Genomic DNA, 24,169 nt, shown 5'->3' on the forward strand with positions numbered 1-24,169 from the left:
TGGGGCTCTAAGTTCTTAGAGGTATGCCTGAGTCAGGTAAACAGTGCCACTGCAGGCCCTTGGCACGGTGAACCTGGGTCACAGGCACAAGCGCTGTGCGCTCACCTTGTAAAGACTGAGGTGCAATGCAGTGCAACGAATACCCTTTGTGAGACTCTCTGTGAACTCCCTCATGTGCCCTGAAGAGCAGCTGGGATGGCCTGGAAGTCAGGGCTCTGCTGCTCATCACTGGGCTGGAAGCACAGACACACAGATAGCCACTCCCAACTCCACACGCACAGTGCAAACCCACATGGCCTCAAACATCTCCATTTTCATAAACTCTTCCTGGGTGGCCCCAGCTAGAAGTGGGCTCTGCTTCTTCCAAAACACTGAAAAATTTATTTTGCCTCTTTTGGGATATGTACTTGTGCTGGCCCTAGATTTTCCCACAAGAGGGAAATTGACTCAACAGGCTGGGCTGTAATTGAAGAACCTCAGCCAACTCAACTTTGTACCCTTCACAGCACCCATTACTCAGGTCTTCAACATTCATCTGTTCCATGGATGCATAAGAAAGCCAGGAGCATGAGCCATTCAGTGACATGCTTGGATTGGCACCCAGCCTGAGATGGGGTTCTTATCTGCTGAGCAGACTTACTATCCTACATTGCAGTTGGTGTAATCTTTTGTTTTAAATTTTATTATAAATTATGTCATATTAAATATCTAAGGTTTGGAAATGATGGTCATGTATGTACATTCTTCTGAGAGCTTAATCATGAAAAAAGGCAAAGTCTTCACTGATCAAGAAAGCAATGCCTGAGGCACCTGCTGTGGCATCATCCCACTCCCACCACCACCTTTGTATGTATCTCTCTCTGGGTCTACCAAAGGCACACCCATACATGGCACGGCCTGCGGTGGCATTTCATTTCTTAGAAAATGCCACTGAACTCTGTGTATTGACAGAAACCACCTTCTGTAAGGTGGCATGGCCATTTTATAAAAAGAGGGGTTTTTACTTTCCAATTTAACTCAGGAACACAGTGGCTTAAGTGTGTTCCCTTGTTTTAAGCACTACTTTCAGAGATTAAATTTAAAATTTTCATGTTCTTCAAATATCAATAATTTCTCAGGACCAGTGAAAAAACAGCCCTGATAGCCAAATGCCTGAAATTTTATAACTGACCATGAAGAAATGTACTTGAAAGTTATTGTACAAAATCATTCCTCATCAGAGTAAAGATATTATATAATTTTAAGTATTGTCATGTATTAAATATAAATTTATTAAAAGATGAAATTCAAGAATGAACTTTAGAATATTCTCATTCCCAGCCTGTTTTGCTAGGTACAGAAGACTATTTGGATGTTGGAGCATACTGTGAATATTTCATCCACAGAATATAGAGAGCTTTCATTAGAACAAGAGAGAAAAAAACCTATAGTCTAGAGAACAAAAGCTAAGAGTTCCAAGTTTTAGTGGCCATGTTTCCCATAGGGCTATTGTATAAGAAGAGTAATACTATATTTTTTTCTATTCACAGATGGAAAAGAGTAAAATTTAGCTTTATTTAAGCCCAATAGCAATAATCTTGCATGGGTTTCAGAAAAATGATACACATTTTACTGTGGGATAATGAGGACCATTAGTTATTAGGGAGAACAAATTATTCTCTTTCAATTCAACAGACTTATTCACTCACTCATTTAATAGACTATCCTCTCTCCCTTTCACTGAAACGACCTTCCTATATAGAACACCTGGCCATGCAACATGCCACCAGACAGACTTCAGGAGGTATTCTGACAGGGAGAAATAGTCAGAGCATTTCCAAAATGAAGCCACAGGATAAAACCAACACTTGATGCATGCCTTTCATTTCAAGGAAAGCAGTATAAAAGCAACAGAAAAAGAGGTAGTTGAAAAATATAGTTGCTCTCCACAAAGGAGTCTTAAAATAAAAAAATCATGAACTTAATAATTTTCCTAAATGAAATTATGCCATTATTCCTGATTTCTTTATACTAGCTAAAAGGACAAAGTAGCAAACTTCACTGAAGTTTCAACACTGTAATACATTTCATTAGTCAAAGATAAAAACTACATTAAAAGCAAGAGAATTATTTTATGTCTGTGATTAGACGGTTGGAGGGCTTATATTTTATGTGTACATTTGCAGACTTCAACTCATTTAACAGTGTCAGTTCACTAACTGCAGTTTTTTTTAATATAAAGAAAACAGATTTAGAACTTTAAAAACAAATTACAGTAATTTTATGCCTATAGCTTGCACCTCTTAGAAACCAGGCACCCCCTTACACTCCCCTTCTTTCCCACCACTTCCCTATCTCCTCCCTCCTCCTCTAAAACCACAGGCTAAGTGAGAACTGATAACAGGGGCCTTGAATCCCCTAGTGAAGAACAGCCACCCTAATTTTCCCTTGGGGTGGAGGAACAAAGGATGCAGATCAAAATGCAGCTCCTAAAAAGGGCAGGGGGCAGATGCTTACACAGATCTCCCCAGCCAGCTTCCACATTTTCTACACATCTTCATGGTGACTGGCACTTGCTGTTCTGCACTTCATTACTGTGGACCCTCCTATGAGCAAAGAAGTAAATATAAAGGACTGGGAGATTTACTACAAATGTAGATAGGTATGTGGATACTGCTGGTGATGCCGGGGCTGCGGTAGGAGGAGGCAGACTGCACAACGATGACAACTTCACATGTCTTCAGCATAAAAACTGCTGTCAAGTAGCAGAAGATAAAGATGAGAAAAAGATAAAAAGGGGAGCAGCTGCAGCTCCTTCAGGGTGAGAGACACAGGCCCTTCAGCAGCTCTAAGCAGCTACCCAGAAACGAGAGCTTTCAGGCGATGGAGGTAGGAGAGGGGTGATGTGCACACAGTCACATGGTCCCCTCGGTAGACTGAGGGTGCTAAGTAACACCAAGAACGCTCTGAAGATGGAGCTCCCCAGCCTACCAGCTTTGAAAATAATACATGAAAACTGGATTCATAAGATAGCCACAATGATGAGAAAGTTTGTCTTTAAGCAGTTACTATGTGCCTGCGATTTAATGGATATGAAAAGGATCTTAAATACAACCCTGGAACTAACAAAATCAGTCTGGTCTGCTCCTTGTACAGCCAGTCTTGAGATATCCAAGTGGGCATCAGCCTGTCTACCAACTAGGATCTACCACCTAGGGCTCTTCTGCTGAAATACAAGGCTCCACCCTTATCTGTTAAATGTCAGTTGAGAGATGAGGCTTGTTTCATCTACCTCTCCTCAGCTCCAGGCCACCAGAAAATTCAGTACTAAGGAACGAAAGGGCAATGGTTAGCCTTTGGATCAGGTTCTTGATGATCCAAACTAAAACCAGGAAGATCTACTCTAAAAAAACAAATGCTTTGTGCAGGCGTTTACCAGTGGGGAGAAGAGGAAGCATGAAGAGGATGAAGCTCCCAGGTCTTTGCATCAACACTATACCACTCCTGGTTGAGGGCGTGGGTCACAACCTCTCCCAGGTAAGAAGTAGTGGTGGTATAAGCACAAGCTTTGGAGTCACACAGAGCTGACTCCCAGTCCAAGCACAGTCGGCCACTTACTAGCGATGTGACAAGACCAAGTTAGTTACCTCTCTAAGCCTCAGCTTTCTTCTCTGTAAAATGGAGGAGATACAACATAGCCTCATGGGGTTACTGAAAGGATTAAATGAGATAACATATGCAAAGGACTTATTACAATTTCTGATAGAGTAAGCACTCAAGGCGGAGGAGAGGGAAAAAAAAAAGAAGGAAGCTCAAAAATATTGTGCACTTATGCTCCCTCCTCCCAGCTGAGGATTTATAAACATCATCAAATACAACTCAACTTTGAGAATACATTATATGATGATTTTGGTAGCAGAATTTTATCTTCCTAATTATGTTTTGCTTAGGCAAATGTCAAAAATGAGTTTCCACTTCCAGAGCAGACACTAATGGGAGAATGGAGAGAAGGAGGTGCGGGGGCGAAGGGGGCATGCTGGCGGGGAGGAGCCCAGAAACACATTCAACAAGAGCAGTGTGGAAAGTATGTGACTTGATGATTCATCTGTCCAATCTCAGTCTACAAACGCACACCAAGAGATAACTGCATGCAAATCTGATGGACTAGAGGAGTCTGGACATATTTCTGCACAGGCCTGACAGTGAGTGGGGCGTGGTCAAGATCAGGCACTAACCCTGCCCAGGCCTAGATGGAGCATCTCAAGTGCACCTCTAATGGCTCCTTCAGAACAACTCTAGTTTATGACTCCAGAGACCAAGGCTGACACCAAGCTTCAGAGGTTTGCGAAAGCCAGAGTTCATGAACATCAGAACCAGAGTTTGAACCCAGGTCCCTATGATGCCAAAGCCTGTGTCTTAAGCCAGACATTTCAATGAGAGGAGGGGGAGAATTTTCCATGAAGCAGGGACAGATTAAGGAATGCCATATTTAGACGACAAAATAAGTTGAGCTAGAAATAAAGGTTGGAGCTAGAAAAGTTAGCCTATAACTGCCCAAGTCACAGACTGTAAGATGTCAGTGGCAACTGGACTTACAGATAGTGAGGAGCTAGCCAGGGATTTTATTAGGCAGTTATTCTAAAAATATTCATCATTATGTACAATGGCATAGAGAGCAGAGACCTTAAAGCAATGTAACTCTCAATATGCTGGTCATCTAGAAATATGCCCAGGGCTGGTTATGAAATACATTTCCAAGCAAGAGATGACAATCTGATGACCTGGCAAAAAGTCAAAGAAAGAATGAGCTGTCAGGGATGGATGGAACCTCCAGAGATGATGAGAAATTAGGTGTCAACTAATTCCTAGAAGATAATGAGTCCAGTCTTAGAAAAAATTTTAAAAGCCAGAGCAGGATATTCAAAGGGAATCAAATACAAGTTAATGTATTTAATGTCTTATAATGTTAAAAAAGTTGTACATTCTCACTCCATGCGAAAACACATTTAGAGTCTGAGACAAGAGGAAACAATAATCAAGATACAATAAATCTTATTAAGGAAAGTTCACTGATTAAACCAACAATGAAGTAAGCTCAGAGACTAGGAGATGCCTAAAACCTTCTCCTATCTTTTCTTTTGCCTCCTCTCTCTCCCCTCAGCATCTGCTGAGTGCAGGCACGGGAGCAGGCATCTGCCTACATAGGTAGCAAGTCTGTGCGGTCGACAGTCTAGGAGGGGAGACAGACATTAACCAAACAACGACAAAAACAAATGCCCAACTGCAAATGAAGAAGTCGTCAAAACGGTACCGTGCCTCTAAACAAAGCTCCTGACAGGTAAGGGAGGACCATATGGCCTGCTATCACTGGGTGCTGAAATAAGGGAGCTCGGGACACTTACCTAACCAGGATGCAATGAGGATAGCATCAATTCCATCTATTGGCTCACATATTCGAGCCACGACTGGGTGGATCTGCTGGGCCAGGTAGTACTGGGTATCAATGCTTAAATTGTCCTGCTTCTGCAGCTGCTCGGGTGCATAGGCCCTCTGACCCGCAGTGAGATTGGAACCATCCTATAAGAGGACACAGTACAGGGAAAGTTGTGAGAAATCACACGTACTTGGCCAAAGAGACGGACACTTCAAGTTTTATATATTCAATTCCAAAGCCCAAGAAGTCCTTTTGACCTGTTGGTGGTCATAAGCATCTAACGGGAGGAAGATCAAGGAGAACGACTTACCCACGGTCCAGGAATGTAAATCCAGCATGTGTTGTGTTCTATTTTTTGTTGAAACATGAAACCAACAAGATGGCATGACTAGATTAAATAATTCCACCTGCCATATCACAGAAACACACAGGGAAGACTTGCTAACAAAGGCCTTCTAGAAGCCATGACCAAAAAATGTGTGACCCTTTTATTACGTTAATGTCATAGTATCATCTTAAAGACTGGGTGTGTATGTGTATTCAACATCTCTTGTTGAAAGCTGTTAAGTGTCACTGAGAAATAAATGAGCAAGGGGAAAAGAAAAGAGCATGAAACCCAACAGTAGTAACCTACGCACAAGATAAAATGCATGCGTGTGCTCAGTGGCTCAGTCATGTGTGACTCTTTGTGACCCCATGGACTGCAGCCTACCAGGCTCCTCTGTACATGTGATTTCCCAAGCAAGAATACTGGAGTGGGTTGCCATTTCCTTCTCCAAGGGATCTTGCCGACCCAGGGATCGAACCCACGTCTCTTGCATCTCCTGCACTGGCAGACGGATTGTTTACCACTGCACCACCTGGGAAGCTCACAGGAATAACAGGTAAGAGTAAATTGGCCCATACACAGTCCTGTGCATAGTGTCATCACCATGTGTGAATCAAAAAGGCATCACACCACTGGACCAACATCCAACAACTAACTCCACTCTTTCTCTTGTCTGCAACAACAGAATTTAATGTTCAGATTCATAAATTTTAACTATTCACAGTTCTCAGCTGCTCTGAAAACTGATTACAATATTAATCCTATTCTTTGATTTCCTGCTACAATCAGTCCCTTCTCAGTTCAGCGCCAAAGTCAAAGCAAAGGCCACCTTTCACATCATTGTCTTACAACAAACTAGAGGCAATGGCCTCTTTCTCTGGCTAGGCTCCTGACAGAAACAAACTAGGGTGTGTATCAACGAGCTTCTACCTATGCTAAGATATAATGAAAGAACTAGAAAGGAAGCAAACCTCAGATTATAGGGCTTCCCTGGGGACTCTGCAGTAAAGAATCGACCTGCAATGCAGGAGATCCAGGTGCGATCCCTGCGTTGGGAAGATCCCCTGGAGGAGGGCATGGCAACCCACTCCAGTATTCTTGCCTGGAGAATCCCATGGACAGAGAAGCCTGGCAGGCTATATAGTCCATAGGGTAGCAAAGAGTCAGACACGACTGAAGCAACTGAGCATGCATGCAAATCTCAGATTAAAAGACTTGTTTATAATTATTTTTCAGGAGTTCACTGTACAGTAAGAGAATTTAGGCAGAATTAATCAACTTTAATTATTGCCATTTTAAAAGTCTGAATTATTAGATGGGAATAGGATGTCAATGACAAAAAGAGTATGAAAGATCCTTGAGCAGTGTCTTTATGCACCACAACTATATTCGGACTGCCTTTTAACAAACACAGGAAATCTGATCAATTAATAGAATCACAGTTTTTTAAAAAACTGATCTGTCCTTGAGATTATAGTAATGTTGAGTTTTAAAAAATTTTAATAAAGAATAAAAACCAAATTTGTGGAGGCAAATTATTTTTTTAAATGGTGCTTGAGTTACTTTCCAATGTATCATTAGATGTTCTCATGTAAGACACGTCTATAAAAAAAGTTGACAAAGTTCCAAGCATATTCTCAGTTGAAGAGCTTTTTAAGTATCCCCACAAAAGACTAGTTTTTTAACAGTGACCCAAATGTGTTTCTTATTATATTTTAAAAATCTGAGCTCAAATATGACTAAATTAAAAAGAATTGGAATGATGACAGGTTTTCCTGTGTTATGTTGGGAAAACATTTAGGCTGTGACATAACTGATTCAAAGACCTAATTCTCTAACATAGCAAGACCCTATGGTACATGCAAAAACATACAGCATACACCTTAACAACAGACTGAGAAGCAAGGCTGGCACCTCCCTGAACTGCCAGTGTAGTAATTTGTGAACTTCACAAAGTACATACTTCACAAGGACAACCAGACATGGTGAATCCATTCCAAACGATGTGGTCATCTTTACTAGGACACCAATGGGCAAAAAGATTTAACAGATGACAACTGGAAGCCTTGAAACAATTATGTTAAAGGCATACCTTATGAAAATTATGTCTGATGAAAGTTAAATAATAAAGGATTTAACACTTAATCAACAAGTGGAAGTTAATTTAAGATCTCTGCAAATAATTCACATTAGGTTTAATAAGACTATGAACTACAATGTAAATTATTATATACCACAAACACTACTCTCTGAACTCAATGGAATTTGTAGTCTGAGTAAGTTATCAGGAGAGCAGTATACTCAAAATGTAAATTTTAAACAAAAGAGAACCTGTTTAGGAGCTATACTATTCTTAGAGGGCACCTTTGCTTAGAGCAGTAAACAGTTCTCTTAAACTTAAACATTTGCAGAAACATCTTCTAAAAATATGATTGTGTTAGGAAAGAGAAAGAATAATCTGAGTGCTTAAAAGCAAAAGAGGTAGGCAGCTTTGCTTAGCAAATATACTGAAAGTGGGCATGCCCCATTGCTAGGGGACAAAGGCAAATTAAAGTCTTATAGCTTGGGATACAGTAAGAAGAATAAATCAATAAAAGAACTGTTTTTAAATAAGACCCAGAACCAGTCAAATGGGAAAAGGGTTGGAAATATAACAAATTGGATTTAGCATCAGCATTTTGAGCTTTTCTTACATCAATAAGACCCAAGAAGAAGATACTGGAAGACCTAATATTTAGACATCAAGGAATATATGCTTGACTTTTGAAATACATATATCCTATGGCCATACATCTCCATTCCAGGTTTAGCCAAAACATAATTGTGACTTGATTTCATTTTTAGATGCTATTTCAGAAAACCTATATAATTTTTCAAAGTTATATGTTGCCATCTGTTCCTGTCATTAATAATCTTAAGAGCTTTTCCATGTATATAAAGACATAAGGGGAAAAAAACTAGCCTATTTACCAAAATCTTTATTTGCATAATATGAAAATTGTTTTTTTGAGATGAGACTTGTCAAAGGCAATATGCAAAGCACATTAAGGGCCTGAGCGAGTCAGACATTTATGGAAATATTTTCCTGCAGGAATTGGCTTTCTGTAACAGTTCTTAATCAAGGGTAACCCTAGGAGGGAGACAGAGTCAAGTGCTGATTCCTGTCCATGTACTTAAATCATTTGTTATGTACATTATCCACAGTTCCGAGCAGATATTATTCAGACGACTCCTACATTTTGAAGACTCTGATAGCCTCCAATTAAAATAAATAAATTTATATTAAAAAGTAAATTACAAATAAAAAAAATAAAAACACATTGATGGTAGTTTGACAAAGATCAATCATACTGCAAGGCTTATCTAATTTTTTTTTTACTTAATAACAAAATGCAGTATTTGATTAATTAAAAAGAAACAGTCTTACTGAGATGAATTATGCCTTTTGGTAAACAGACCACACCATAGTAACTGTAAAAAATTTGGACATAGGCTTTGACTTTTTTAAGCAGAGAGAAGGGATGCAACTCCCTCCTTTGTTTTGACTGAAGTTAAGTGCTTCCAAAAAAAAAAAAAATACACACACAAACAAATAAAAACAATTTCCCCCAAACCCAAATCCCCTTATGATCTACCCTTTCTCCCCATCCCTAACTGTGAGAGGCATGCTACTCTCAAAAAAAACTGGTTACTGGTTTAAAACTGTTCCAGAAGACCTAGAAGTTCCTTGGAGACGCCTCATGAAACAGGGAGAAGGCAAGAGATGGGTTCTAAGCCCATTCCATTCAAAATAAAGAATTAAAAAAGGGATCTTGCTAGATAATCTGTGTTTTCTTCATAAGCTATGGTTTTAGGATGTCTCACCTTTTTCCATATAACCATGCATTTCATTTTTTTTCAAGTTATTATTTGAACAGGCTAGTGAAACAAGCATTTACTCTCTTATTCTACCAATATTCAGAATGGAAACTGCTGCAAAAGGAATGATAAAGGACTACTGCTGGACACTGGAGAAGGAAATGGCACCCCACTCCAGTGTTCTTGCCTGGAGAATCCCAGGGACGGGGGAGCCTGGTGGGCTGCCGTCTGTGGGGTCGCACAGAGTCAGACACGACTGAAGCGACTTAGCAGCAGCAGCAACAATTGGACACATGAGCAAACTGGTATACACTTTCAAATTCATTTCAAATTTAAACTGTAGCAACTGCTATATACCTGTCTCACCAAAGTAGTTTCACTCAGCCAAAGCATTGGTCTTCAAAAACAACAATAACAAAAAACACTGGTCTTAAAAGTTTCATGAAAATTTTAACATAATATGTCATACCCCTGACTAATGTTTTAAATGCTGTAAAACCAACCAAGACTAAACCTTCTCTTTACAGCATCAGTTACTTGGGTCAAATGAGACACTGTAGAGATCTGGTTTTTACTCTGGGTGTGGAAGTGGTGTAAGTCTTATTCATTATGACAGTTTTACCTGACAGATGACATAGGACACAGTATCTCCAGCTTTCACCTTTCTTCCTCCTTGAGAATTTATCCAGAGGGCAACATGTACATGAGGTAGGCTTTTTTTATCAGGGTAATCCTGGGGATCCTTGGTCAACGCCTAAGAGAGAAAAAGCCCCAAACTTTAAAATAAAACCCTTCACATAAAGATATGCACAAAACATATCTTTGCTAGAATCACATTAGCCACATAAACATGACAGAAAGCTATATGTAGAAAATACTGCCACAGGCTCTTTAGACATTCCAGCCTCAAGGCTCCTCTCTCCTTCATGTAGTAACTAATATAACCAGATATAACCCTGACAAAAAAGAAATATGAGTTTTAAGGCCAAGGCACAGGATACTTGGATATAAAAATTAAGACTATACATTCAGTCTTCTATGCAGCCTTAGAATTTCTTCTAATGTCTGCAACTTTCTACAGATTACTTAAGACGGATGGATAATGGTTCCTCTGACTTAATGATTTGTTTCTCAGCGGTTTCTCTGCCTAAATAAATCACGAAGGCACCAGAAATCACGGGATTTACTCACACTGTCAACTTAAGTTCTCCAAAAGCAGAGTAAGTGAGTTTGTAACAGAAAAGCCCTATGAGAGCAGGAACAGGTCAGCACTGCCCAGAGCTGCGGTCACAGGGCTCATGATACTCGGCATGTAGAGCAACCCACTGTTTGCAGAAGAAATTACTTCCTTCACTCTGCGATAATTCATGAAGTTCAAGCATTGTAAACTATCGCATGATGAGTAAGACAGTCACTGGTTCTAGGCCATCTGTCATTATTAGATGACTTTCCATTCTTCAAAAAAAATTCTAAAATAAGCTACATGTGCCAGAAGGGAGTGGTGAACTATGTGTTACAGAGAATCTGGAGATGGAAAGACCTCTACCATTTGAGAGCAGAAATCATGGAAGAAGAAAATGAACTAGCACATGAAGGAAAAAAGAGATTTTTAAGAAAAGATGACAGGATCAAGAACATTGAAGCAGAGAGAAAAAGTAAAAGTTAAAAGCAAGATGAGAAAAAAATACAGTCTATCAGACTAGAACTCAATATGCACAAAGGGAAGGGGTAGGTTTCAAAAGACAAGAGAAAGGACCAGGAATAAAGGTGTGTGTCTAGATCACCTATTAAGTGTGGCTGGCAGATCTCTGGGGGTTCCTGACACCTCTTCACAGGCTGGAGAGGTCAAAAGTATTTTCCTAATAATATCATTTGCACTGGCGATGCAGAAGCAATGGTCAGTAAAGGTGCTGATGCCTTAGAAACATGAACCTGGGCAGACACACCAAACTGTACTAATACACATTGTATTCATCACCACCACAAACTCAGTTTTTTTTAAGTTCTTGATCCCTGAGTACAGTTATTATTTTGTGTGACAAAATGGGAAGTATGCACAAGGCACATCTACTGTATACTCAAGAACAAAGGTTGATCGAGGAAAGGCATTTGTAATATACAACTGTCTGAGTTACAAGCTAAACTAGCTGCCTTTCTCAACACAATTTTTACGTGAAAGAATGACAGGACAACTATGGGTTACCCTAAGTTGAGTAGCTGGCAGACAATCACTCAGAAAGAACCAAGTGAGCCTGCCACTTCAAGGAAAACACCTGACAGTATATACTGCCTTTGAGAATACTGAAGCAATCAGGCGCAAATCAGAATTTTGGAAAATTTGTTTCCATTCCTGTGAGCTTGACAGCTCCCCAATACTTAAAGACTTTTCTCATAAAAAGAAATGTTTTAAAATGTGGTTTTTGATAATTCATTAGTACAATGAAATGTACCAATATTCTAGAAGATCTGTAAAACTCAGGAAACAGACATTTAATTAATGATCAATGTATACTATCATGCATGGGTAAATTATCAACTCAAAGCACCACACAGATGAATAGATTTTAATGTAAGAGAGTATGATATGGTTTCCTACTTTCACATTGCAAATAACCTTTAAGACAATACCACTCAGAGTACTGGTATAGAATCAAAGAAGAATACACACAACTATCTTAAGAAGTTACTGAATAGTTCTCCTTTTTCCAACTACATATTTGTGTTAAACGACTTTTTTCCTATACTTGAACCAACACCAACATCACATCAGACTGGATGCACAAGCAGATATAAGAACCTAGATGTCTTCTGCTAAACTAGACATAAATAGGATTTTTAAAATAGCAAAATGACACAATTCCTCTGATTAATTTTTCTTTGTTTTGAAATACATATTTCTCATGAAAAAAAATTTATTTTTGTAATCATTTAATGGGTTTACTGACACTTAAATAAACTAATACATGCTTTCCAGTTTTAATTTCTAACAGTAAATATCAATATAAGCTACGTAAACAAAGGTTCTTGCAGTCCTCAACTATTTTAAGAGTGTGAAAAGAGTCCTGAGACCAGGAAACTAGAGAACTACCATAGGAGAATAAAAGCAGGTCCTCAAACACAACTGCACATCCACCCATTATGTACACTTTCTAAATTATACACTCAGTGTAGGAGAGTGCCTGCCTGGAAGAGTCTCCAAGTATTTGAACCTCCTCAAAGCTGTATTATGCAAAGTCTTGATTGACTTGGATGGGTAATACTGCATAGAAATTTTAATCAATATAACTCTACTTAAGAAAACTGTTATCTTCTTCAATTGACTATACTTCAGTGCAATGTTAAGAAATTCTGAATTTCATCTGACACACTTTCCAATTATTAGATTGGGGTTATTTGGGAATTTTACAAGACAGTTTCAGAAGGCTTGATTTTTCTAAAAAATGCTCCCTGGTGGTTTAGGCTCAAGTTAACCAGGGCTATACAAATCAGCTGTGAGGTATTTCATGTTACTTTATGAAATATATTTAAGATTACAGCAGTTCAGAAAAATCACACACAGTGTTTTTCAGCTGTTGTTGGCAACAAAGGCTTAAATCTCTACAAAGGTAAAGCTCACCACTTCACCCCTCCACCTGAGACTCACCTCCCATTTTTAAGCTGTACCCATATCACAAAGTCAATCTAATCTAATCTATATCTTATCATAAGGCCTTCTGCAACCAGTCACATGGTTGTGGAAGAGTACTCTTCGATTCCACTCTCCTTTGAAAGTGACAAAATGTAAAAACTTATTTACTCACAAGTTTAAACAGTACAGATATTCAGACAAATGTTAATTAACACAGTCACTTTTGATATATAAAAAGCTTAATATAAACAAGCACAGGAATAACTATGATATAGATAGTCCTTTCATAGAATTAATTTATTGTACTTTCATTGACACTGCAGGAATTCTTTATTTAAAAAAGTATCAGAGCATGGAACAGTATCTTTGCTACACCAACTTAGCATCTTGAAAATAACAACTAGGTTTTGCTTATTCTACTTTATATCCCAGATTCTAGCACTGTGCATGTAAGAAGTACTCCATGTTTGATGAATGGATGATTAAACAAGCAGAGGAATTCTTTCAATGCTCAGTGAACAACTATTATTTGCCAGCTACCACACCAAGTGAAATGAAGACTATAAAGACAGTAAGTAGGTTTCAGTTCTGCATGGAAAAATACATGCACAGTCCAAATCACACTACATATTAACCAGTATTGTTAGTAGTAATAAAAATATGTGACTTTGAGTTGGTAATTACTGAAGTGATGGATGTATGTGGGTTCAAGATGTTATTCTCTTTACTTTGGTATAAGTTTTCAATTTTCGATAATAAAAACTTTAAAACAGCAAGGCTGAAGAAAGTTCCCAAGAACTCAGAGATGGCCAGTGTGTCTCTGAGGCTAGGTTTCTCTGCACACTAGTAACACTGTCTTGTCACCCACAGGAGTAGATGATGGCCTGGGCCCATTACCTTAGAGGGCAATGTTCTTTTGCCAGTAATGTGGTCATGTTGTGATTCAGCCTTCCTAATTCATGCCTGGAACCCCATGCAACAGAGGACCCATATTTCTAAGAAGGTAGATAGTGTAAGGGATACAATCTGCAGAACTGATGCAAAAATTGATTAAAGCAAAACAGAAACAGTAACTCTTAGACAAATTTTTAAGAAAGAGACAAAACAAAATCTGAAAGGAAACCACTCTCCAATGTCACAAGTGATTCCATACCAATAGGCACGCACTGCATCACTTAGAGTGAAGAGCTAGTGCCAAGACACACATCCTCTGATATTACTTATTTCTCATTTTTTGTACTTTTCACGCATAAGTGAATGTCATCTTTGTGATATTAAAGACATCTCAGTTAAGGGATAGGAAACAAATGACTTAGCCTAAGAATAAATACAAATAAGGACATGCAAAGAAAATATTCATTCTCTCTAGGAATCCAAGAAATGCAAATCAAACCCAATGATAAAATAGTGTTTCACATCCTTTGTGGTAGCGATGTTTTACTTAAATATCACCAATGATATTATGACCAATGACATATCTCTTATATAGTACAAGAAAATCTGTGGTGAAATTAGCACACACTTTTTTTTTTATTATTAATTAGTATCACTGTTTTACAAAGCAATCTGACAAGAGCCATATAGATACTCAAACTTTTTGATGCAAATGTTTTACCTTTAAGGACTCTAAACTAAGAAAGTAATTCATCCAAAAGCAAAAAGACAAACAAAGATGTTCAATTCAGTAATTTATAAGAGGAAAAATTAAAAAATGTAATACTCAAGCAAAAATTTTAATTAAAGGTGTACCAGTGAAATGCAAGATTAAACATGATGATTTTTAAGGTTAATACCAGTATGTGTTAAAATCTATTTAAGTGAAAACAAATTTCAAAATAATATGCACTGTAATTGCTATCATGTAAAACTGTTTTATGGAGAAGGCAATGGCACCCCACTTCAGTACTCTTGCCTGGAAAATCCCATGGACGGAGGGGCCTGGTAGGCTGCAGTCCATGGGGTCGCTGGGAGTCGGACATGACTGAGCGACTTCACTTTCACTTTTCACTTTCATGCATTGGAGAAGGAAATGGCAACCCACTCCAGTGTTCTTGCCTGGAGAATCCCAGGGACGGGGGAGCCTGGTGGGCTGCAGTCTATGGGGTCACACAGAGTCGGACACAACTGAAGCGACTTAGCAGCAGCAGCAAAACTGTTTTAAATAGTAAGGATGTGCAGAAATGACTCATTATTTTAGTATAGGGGCATGAAGAACGAGTTTTAACTCTATAAATTCCATTTAATGCCATCATTAGACTCTTTCTCATCAAAATTCTTTTTAGTATGAGGTTTGACAGCAAAATTTATTTATCACAAAATGGATAAAATGGTATTTGCAAAATTACCTTCTGAGTATGTAAGGATACTCTTTTTAAATGGAAAAAAAGAGAAAAATCTATAACCTAACATCTTGAATTACACAGTACTTTTGGAAACGAAGACTTTCCTTTTCAAATTAGGTAAGAAAAAATATTCTCAATTTTCAACAACTAAGACTATCCATAAAGAGTAACTTTTATAGTAAAAAAAAAACCATCAATTTTCAACAACTAAGACTATTCATAAAGAGTAACTTTTATAGTAAAAAAAAACAAAAAAAAAAACAACCCACAAGTGGTTTGAATATATAGAAAATACTAACACCATCTTATGACTAAAGAACAACATATAAAGATGCCTTCTGATTATAGTATCTCTAAGGATCACGTTTGGTACAATTGCACAAACACAGGCTCTCTGTCTAAGTTTATAGGCCTGCCCCCCAAACAACTATAACTTAGGAGGAATATGAAGAATGTAATACTCTCAAGTTCCTGAAACATCAATTATAAACACAGTACCTCTGGACACAAGGCTTCCATGAATAAAGAACCATGAGAGAAGGCCCTGCAACAGATAGGGGAGCATCAGGGGCTGAGCTAGGAAGAGTGCCATGCTAATGCACAGTCTGTGAGATAGTTGTTAAGCAGTTTTCATCACCGGCTAGAATTTATTTCAATTGCAAGGATGAGGTGGTTCTTCAACTATCTGAAGGAGGAGAAAAACACATGGCAGCAGCTGGGCACAGTAATAAATGCCACATTTACCTTATTAATTTCAAACTGGCTCACTGGGACACTGCCGTTTAGCACATTTTCTCCAATTTCTATTAACCTCTTCTGAATGTTTTCCACTATAGTGTCCCGGTTTTGATCCGAAAGAATCTGGCCAATGACAAAGCTGCCAAAAAAAAAATAAATAAAAGGAGAGGGTTTGATTTTTTATATCATAGTTTATTAATAAAGGAGAGACAAGGAAGATAAATGCCATTAGATTAACATGTGGACAATAGCCATACTAAAAGCTAATATGAGGGTTAATGTCCAGAAGGCCATTACTATTTGTTTTTTCAATATTAACTCTACCAAAGGTTTACCAACCTTGCAATGTCAGGTTTGTCCTTAAATACAGAGACTTTTTTTTTTTAATGAGGCAGCTAATGCGTCCTATTTTGTGTGTGGATGGAGAACAATATGTGTTCCATCATGTTTTTACGCAATTATAAAATTCATAAGCAGCTATATTCTACTCATAGGCTAAAATCTGAGAAGATAAATTTTTCACTTTCCTCATAAAGCTGCAAGATATTATCTCTGATAGTATCTCTGCCCGAGATGACCACAAGCTAGAAAGTCGGAAAATAAAGTTCTTTATGCAAATCGTTTAAAACTCAGAGATTTCAAACTTTTTTTTCTTCGGCTTTATTATACTTCCCAGTGTTCTCCAATCATATTACTATGCCTCAAAAACTTCATGTTTTTCTATCAGATCCCCCAAAAAAAGAGAAAAAAAAAAAGAAAAGGAGTAAGGAAGCCAATATTTTATCCATTTCTGAGAAAATGCAGAGCGAGGGTTTGACAGCTGCATTATAATTTGTCAGAAAAAGAACCCTGACAAAAACATTTGTATAGCTTTAATTACTAATACATTTCTAACTCAGAGAAATTTACTTCTATTATGATGCATCTTTTCTTAGAAAAGACAAAGCCGAAGAGAACACTCTAATCGACAGTCTATACAAAGTAGTTTCATCTTTGGGTACATTTGGGGGCAATGAAGCATTTCAAACTATATTTCATAAAAAGCTAACAGTGACCCACACTCAGATGATCAACTTTGCCTAATCAAGAATAGTTTTGCAGAAGCAACAATTGCTCAATCTTCCAACTTGAAAGCAAGTGAAAGGCTGGAAAACAAGTAAAAAAATGCTGATATTCAGCAACACAAAAATTAATTTGAAATTTCACTTTAAAGAAAAAATTCCCCCTATTTTCAGAACTAGTCAGGTTCACAAAGCAGGAATTATTTGGAAAGATGGGACATAAAGTATCTGAAGATTTGTCTTTTTAAAATGGGTGCCTTATGTGGCCCTAAAACAAATAGGTCTTATTAGCACAATCTGCACTCACATGTATAAAACTAAGGGGTCAGTTATGACATTTTTATTTTGGAGGTACATACGATATTTGAGAACCAGCTCTTAAATTAACCTGAGATTAGTAAGAACCTTTACACACAAATGATATGGGCGGGGACAGTCTCACTCCATGGCCCACTTTGAATCCTAGAACATTTGAAGCCACAACACAGGGAAAACTTAACAATCATGGCCCTAAAGAGGCACTACGAAGATTTCAGGAGCACAATGTAAGGGACTTCCTAATAGAAACAGTGAAGCAAAACAAAATAAAAACAAGCTAACATCAATGAAACTCTGTAAACATCTAAAATGTGAAGGTTTAACCTCATCATGAGTGAAAACTCGTAAGATGCACCTTACAGCAAGCATCTCTTATTGAGCAAGTTTTAACCCATCTGTAAGATTCCATTCCAAATCAGTAAGAGCTGTTAATACACAATGATATCAATAACAAAAAGAAGTTGTGTCCTTGTGCTTGGCAGAATCACAAGTGTTCTCCACATTGTTAACGCTTGAATTTTTTAAAAACAAACAACAAAAGCAAAAATGAAAGCTGAACTCACTTTCCAGTGTCTTTAGCAAGATCACACCAGTCTCTTCTAACTATATCTAATCCTTTCACCTCCTGTTTCGTGACGTAATTCCCATCTGATGTTGGCTCAACAATCAGAGCAGCGTACTTTTTTTTCTTCAGCAGTAGCAGGGACTTGAAAATACCATCAATGTCTATTTCAAGCAGTTTGTACAACTTATTCACTTCACTTTTCACCTGTGAACATTTCAACCATTAATGTTAGCTTCTCAAATATCTAATATGGAGAAGATGAACATGCTACAAATTCCGAAGAGTTCATCTAAACAGAACTAGAAGTCACACAAGACTAGAAGGCATTTACTCAGGTTATATGGAAAACAGTATTAAGTTTGGTATGATGCAAGAACTTTGAAAAAGCACAGCAACAAAAACAGATAAAAAGATAAACAAAGAGACGATACTATAAATACATCATCTCACTCAACCAAAGGACAGAAGTGGCAGGGTCAGCTACAGGAAATGTATGAAAATTATGTAATAGACAGTTTTCGAATCTAAAAACTAAATGCATAAGTACTTACCGTCAAACTACTGAATTAGAGATAGTCCAACAACTAGATACATGGCCAGTAAAACTTTACTATTTAAAATAGTGTCTAAGATATCTCTGTACCTCCTGTAGCACCATGACTTTAAGCAAATAACTATCCGCTGAACAAATAAATGAACAGCCACCTGCTCTCTATTGATAGCGTCATTGCACAGACCATCACCTCAAGGGAAAATACACAACTTTTCAAGGTCCAGTGAGTACAATATGTCAAGCTTGTTGTTAAGTAAAGACTACAGCTCAAATTTCACACATTTTAGGGGAGATAGGCAGGAAGTTGTTAGCTTATAAGATGGTACCTTAGTTTTAGTTTATTGGGATAATATCTTAACAAGTGATCAAAAAACACCTGCTAATTGTTAGGTGAACTGCAGTTAGGCTACAAATGATTATTTTTAAATGTTCCCTTGTCTTTTTAAATTATTTTAAGTATTCTCGTGAAAATTATAGATATATGCATATAATGTAGTTAGGTATGTATTTATCCATATCTATCACTGTATAAAATACATCTGAATGTAACAAGAGACATATTTCTCCTTATGAATGACAATGTGATAGGTACTAATGTGATCACATCTTAAACTTACCAAACCTAGACTGTTTTCTAAAGGTAAAACATATCTATTACTTATGGAAAAACCAATTTCCTTTGTTTTTGCCCTCAAAGTAAATAACTAGAGTAGAAGTTGAAATAAAACAGGGGATGAAGAATCAAAGGCACTAAGTTTATTATCATTTTCAGAAGGACATGTATATGTAGAAACCAGAAACAATTCACAAAAGTAGGTGAAACATATAATTTTATGAAATTATCTCACCTTGTTTCCCAATTTAAACACTTCTTCCAGATTGGTGCTATTGGTGTTGATCATAATTGAATCTGTATCTCCATAAATAACTTCAAGATTCATCTAATGAAAGCAAAAATTATAATAATTAACAACAAAAACACCATGACCATCACACACTCAGTGAAACTCAAAATTTTCCATTATATAAATTACAGGTTCCAGATGATTTTTGAAAAGTTTACATTTCTTCTTGCCCATATTGTCAGTGTACAAAGACTAAGCCCCAATAAACCAAAAAACACACACACAAAAATCTCCCTGATTTTCTTAAAGCAGACAGTGGAGTGGCAGAGGAAGTATCTAGTTTCAACTGAAATAAAATGTAGGACTAAATAAAATAAAGATAAGAGACCAGGAAAGGGAGGGGTCTGTATTTACCAACTGTCCCTCATGCTTAATGGTCAGGGCAATTTATAAAGCAGAGACAAAATGGGGTTTTTTCAACCCGATCCACAAATCTATATTAAATTCTTAGTAGTTAGCAGAATATGAAGAGTGACAAAAAAATCAATCATCACAAACAACACTAGAGCACATACAGTACAAAAGCCTGGAAGTAAACTAATTAGCACTGTTACTGATTTGCTAGAAACACTCACATATAGGCTTCAAGCAGTGGTTAGATTATATCAGTGTTAGTAAACAAAAAAAAAAAAGGCTATAATCCATTAAGAGGGATTATAAATGTAAACCAGGCATCCTAAGAAGCCATTTCCAGTGTGTTTGGGTTACAATTTTCCTTAAATACAACATCATCACCAAGTATGGTATCTAAGAATTACTGTACAATGAAAATGCTTACCTTCTGAACCATCTCCTTTGTATGCATCAAAATCTAAATGAAATGGAAAAAAAGTCAAGATTAATGCATTACATAATTACAAAAACCTATGGCACAAAGTGAAGAGGAACTAAAAAGCTTCTTGATGAAAGTGAAAGAGGAGAGTGAAAAAGTTGGCTTAAAGCTCACCATCCTGAAAACTAAGATCATGGCATCTGGTCCCATTACTTCATGGCCAATAGATGGGGAAACAGTGGAAACAGTGGCTGACTTTAGTTTTTTGGGCTCCAAAATCACTGCAGATGGTGATTGCAGCCATGAAATTAAAAGACGCTTACTCCTTGGAAGGAAAGTTATGACCAACCTAGATAGCATATTCAAAAGCAGAGACATTACTTTGCCAACAAAGGTCTGTCTAGTCAAGGCTATGGTTTTTCCAGTGGTCATGTATGGATGTAAGAGTTGGACTGTCAAGAAAGCTGAGTGCTGAAGAATTGATGCTTTTGAACTGTGGTGTTGAAGAAGACACTTGAGAGTCCCTTGGACTGCAAGAAGATCCAACCAGTCTATCCTAAAGGAGATCAGTTCTGGGTGTTCATTGGAAGGACTGATGCTGAAGCTGAAACTCCAATACTTTGGCCACCTGATGTGAAGAACTGACTCATTACAAAAGACCCTGATGCTGGGAGGGATTGGGGGCAGGAGGAGAAGGGGACGACAGAGGATGAGATGGCTGGATGGCATCACTGACTCGATGGACATGAGTTTGAGTGCACTCCGGGAGTTGGTGATGGACAGGGAGGCCTGGCGTGCTGTGATTCACGGGGTCTCAAAGAGTCAGACACGACAGAGTGACTGAACTGAACTGAACTGAAATATATACTGAGAGAGATAGGCAACCCCATGGTTTGTCATTACCATATATTTTTAAAGCTCTTGATGGTTTTCTAACTATAATCCTCAAAACAATATCATCATAATCTAAAAATCAGTTTGCCTGTATACCAACTCTTAGGCAGAGAGATGTTCGCAGATTTGCTGTAAAGGTCTATCTTTAATAAATATACTTAATAAAATATCCTTTTATAATATGGCGTAAAGGCCATATTCTTGATAGCAATATTTAAAAAGAACTATATGGCTTAAAAAAAAAAAAACACCACAAAGATTAACCAAGCACTTAAAACTTTCCAGTACTCAAGACAATTAAAAAATTTTAGAAAGGGGGGGCCCTCTTCACTATATATCCCTGGAGCAAGCACAGTGCCCAGTACAAAGGTGTGGCTCAATAAACATTCACTGAATAAAGACAGATAGTAGATAATATCTGTAAATAGGTCTGTCCCCAGGCATATACAGCTGTAAGACTAAAGGTTATATAGGTTACAGTGTAGTTCTGACAAAAACATATAAATTATCTTGGACTAGATCAGAAGTAAAACATTTTTTACAAATGAAGGCCTCTTCAAAGGAGTAATACAACATCCTGAGCCCTCAGTGCATGTTTGTTATGTATAAAATATATGGGCTAAATGCTGTGCTATGAGCATCTTGTGAATTTTTTCATTTCATTCTCTAAGAGCCCTGAGACAGCCACTTATTAATACAATCATTTGTTAGAGACAAAAAACAGAAGATAATTAATTTGTCCTAGTAAGTGATAGAGCAAAGATATGAACCCAGGCACGCTGACTCCAGAGCGTGGGGCCTGAGTCACTGATTGCCTCTAGATCAGCATCCATCTTTCAAAGCATCACTCTAAGCCAGAGTCACTCTTCCAATGAGCCAGAGAGAAGATTTACTTCATTTACATTTCTTTTTCCTACCTCCAAGAATCTTCCTTATCAACTCAGCTTAAACCTCATAGTGTTTCTGTTCTTCTGGTCCTTTATGTTACAAAGCCCTGTAAATGCTCACCTTAAGAAGATCTGTTATATCTACCCCTTGTGTTCCATTTCTATTGTCCACCTCACCTTTGGTACAGTCACCCAATGTTGTTCATGAGCTCAGTGTTCTAAATTATCAGGAAAAGAAAACCTTTCTCCTGCCCTGGGGGTGGTGGGTGGTGGTGAATACAGATCAGGGTAACCAATGGTTTTAATAGTGGCTGTACAGTGGAATCACCCTGGGATCTTTTAAAATGCCACTACCTGGCCCCAGCAATTCTTTTAAACAGCTCTCAAGATTATTCTTATGTTGCAGGCAGGATTAAGGACCACTGGACTAAGATAATCGTGGTAATCCCATCCTGGAAACAGTTTTTAGCCCACAGTCTGTCCCCTCCCCAATTAGACCACAAGTTCCTGGAGGTCAGAGCACATGTTTGTGCTTCACATCTAACAAGCACTCGAAAAACTGTTGGCTAGCTGACTGATAGGTCTCAGAGTAATCTCAATCACTTTTCTACTAGATGCTAAAATCCAGTTAACTCATAAAAAACATTCACTCCCCTCTACTTCATCTTCATTTTTTAATATTTAAATTACAGGAAAATGCATTGTGGGAAAACACCTGACAATTCCTTTGACAAAAAAGCAATAATGCGATCCACCCAAGTCAAGGTAATCACAGTGAGGACAAAACTATTTATCATGAGACGTCTTCACCCTCTGACCATTCCACCCTGCTGGGCTGGGCTTCCCTCATCACAACGGACAGCCCCACAAAGGTAACTATTTCCTGCTAAGTACAACATCTCGGGAGCAATCTGTCAATCTTTTACTCCAACTCCACAAGTGCACTAACCAATTTCTTCTGCTCTCCTTTTGCACCGTGAAGCAAACCTACTTTGGTTCCCCTGAGTACACCTCCAACAGGAAGCGGCAACATTCACCTCTCAGCTCCAACACCTATTCTCACGCTGTCCTGCCACCAGCTCACAACCATTTCCACACACAATCTGAGTGAGGGCTGCTACTAAAATGAGTTTCCCTTTGATGGATGAAAACTCTTGGTCGATGCTTTGCAAACAAATGACAGAAAAGTAGGCAAACTACTAAAACTATATATACTATTACATGTATATGTATGCCTGACTCCCTTTGCTGTCCACTTGAAACTATCACAGCATCATTAATCAGATATACTTCAATATGAAATAAAAAAGTTAAAAAAGAACTATATACACTGCAATTGCTTTTTTCACCTAGTACTTTATTTCAGAGATTATTCCTTACTCACACATAAAGAGCGGTCTTAATTTTTCTTTTTAATGACTACACAGTGTTCCACTGTACATCTCAAGCATGATTTAACTAGTGCTCTACTAATAAATGTAGGTGGCTCCTAACGCTTACCTTCATAATCACAGTTTAATAATCCTTATATACATGTAATTTGCCAATCTGCCAATAATGAAATAAACTCCTACAAGAGGGCTTATTGGGTCAAAGGTTGTGCCTTTTTACAATTTTTGATAAACATAGCCAAACAAGTCTCCACATAGGTTGTACCAATTTCTGACAATAGTTTTAATCACCATCTTTCCTGTGGGCTACCAAATTTTTAGTATCTAGCAGAGGCCCTGGTACACAGGAGCTATTAATGAATATTTGTAGAATGCTAAATTATAAACCCCATTTTACAGATGAGGAAAACTAGGCACTACAATTTTATCCAAAGTAACAGAGCTAATCAATAGCTTGATCTGGGCTGGACCTTATGTTACATTTTCTTTTCATTATGTCACCCTGCCTTGTTAAAA

The 24,169-nt window shown here is 37.8% G+C and overlaps 1 protein-coding gene across 7 annotated transcripts in view; it reads right to left on the reverse strand.

The window, feature by feature from the left end:
• Positions 1–24,169, reverse strand: part of POLA1 (DNA polymerase alpha 1, catalytic subunit) — a 295,284-nt gene that overhangs the window by 161,100 nt on the left and 110,015 nt on the right. For 6 of the 7 annotated variants that reach the window (XM_019955961.2, XM_019955959.2, XM_070783445.1 and 3 more), the window contains 6 exons: positions 20,488–20,520; positions 19,653–19,745; positions 18,250–18,455; positions 16,314–16,446; positions 10,222–10,353; positions 5,382–5,556 (listed from right to left, as the gene is read on the reverse strand). In XM_019955961.2, the coding sequence (XP_019811520.1) occupies positions 5,382–5,556; positions 10,222–10,353; positions 16,314–16,446; positions 18,250–18,455; positions 19,653–19,745; positions 20,488–20,520 (772 nt within the window). Of the gene's footprint in view, positions 1–2,356; positions 2,586–5,381; positions 5,557–10,221; positions 10,354–16,313; positions 16,447–18,249; positions 18,456–19,652; positions 19,746–20,487; positions 20,521–24,169 lie in introns of those variants that run through there. The other variant, XM_070783446.1, reaches the window with a different exon arrangement.

This window comes from Bos indicus, chromosome X, assembly GCF_029378745.1.
Source record: "Bos indicus isolate NIAB-ARS_2022 breed Sahiwal x Tharparkar chromosome X, NIAB-ARS_B.indTharparkar_mat_pri_1.0, whole genome shotgun sequence".
NCBI classification, from domain to species: domain Eukaryota; kingdom Metazoa; phylum Chordata; class Mammalia; order Artiodactyla; family Bovidae; genus Bos; species Bos indicus.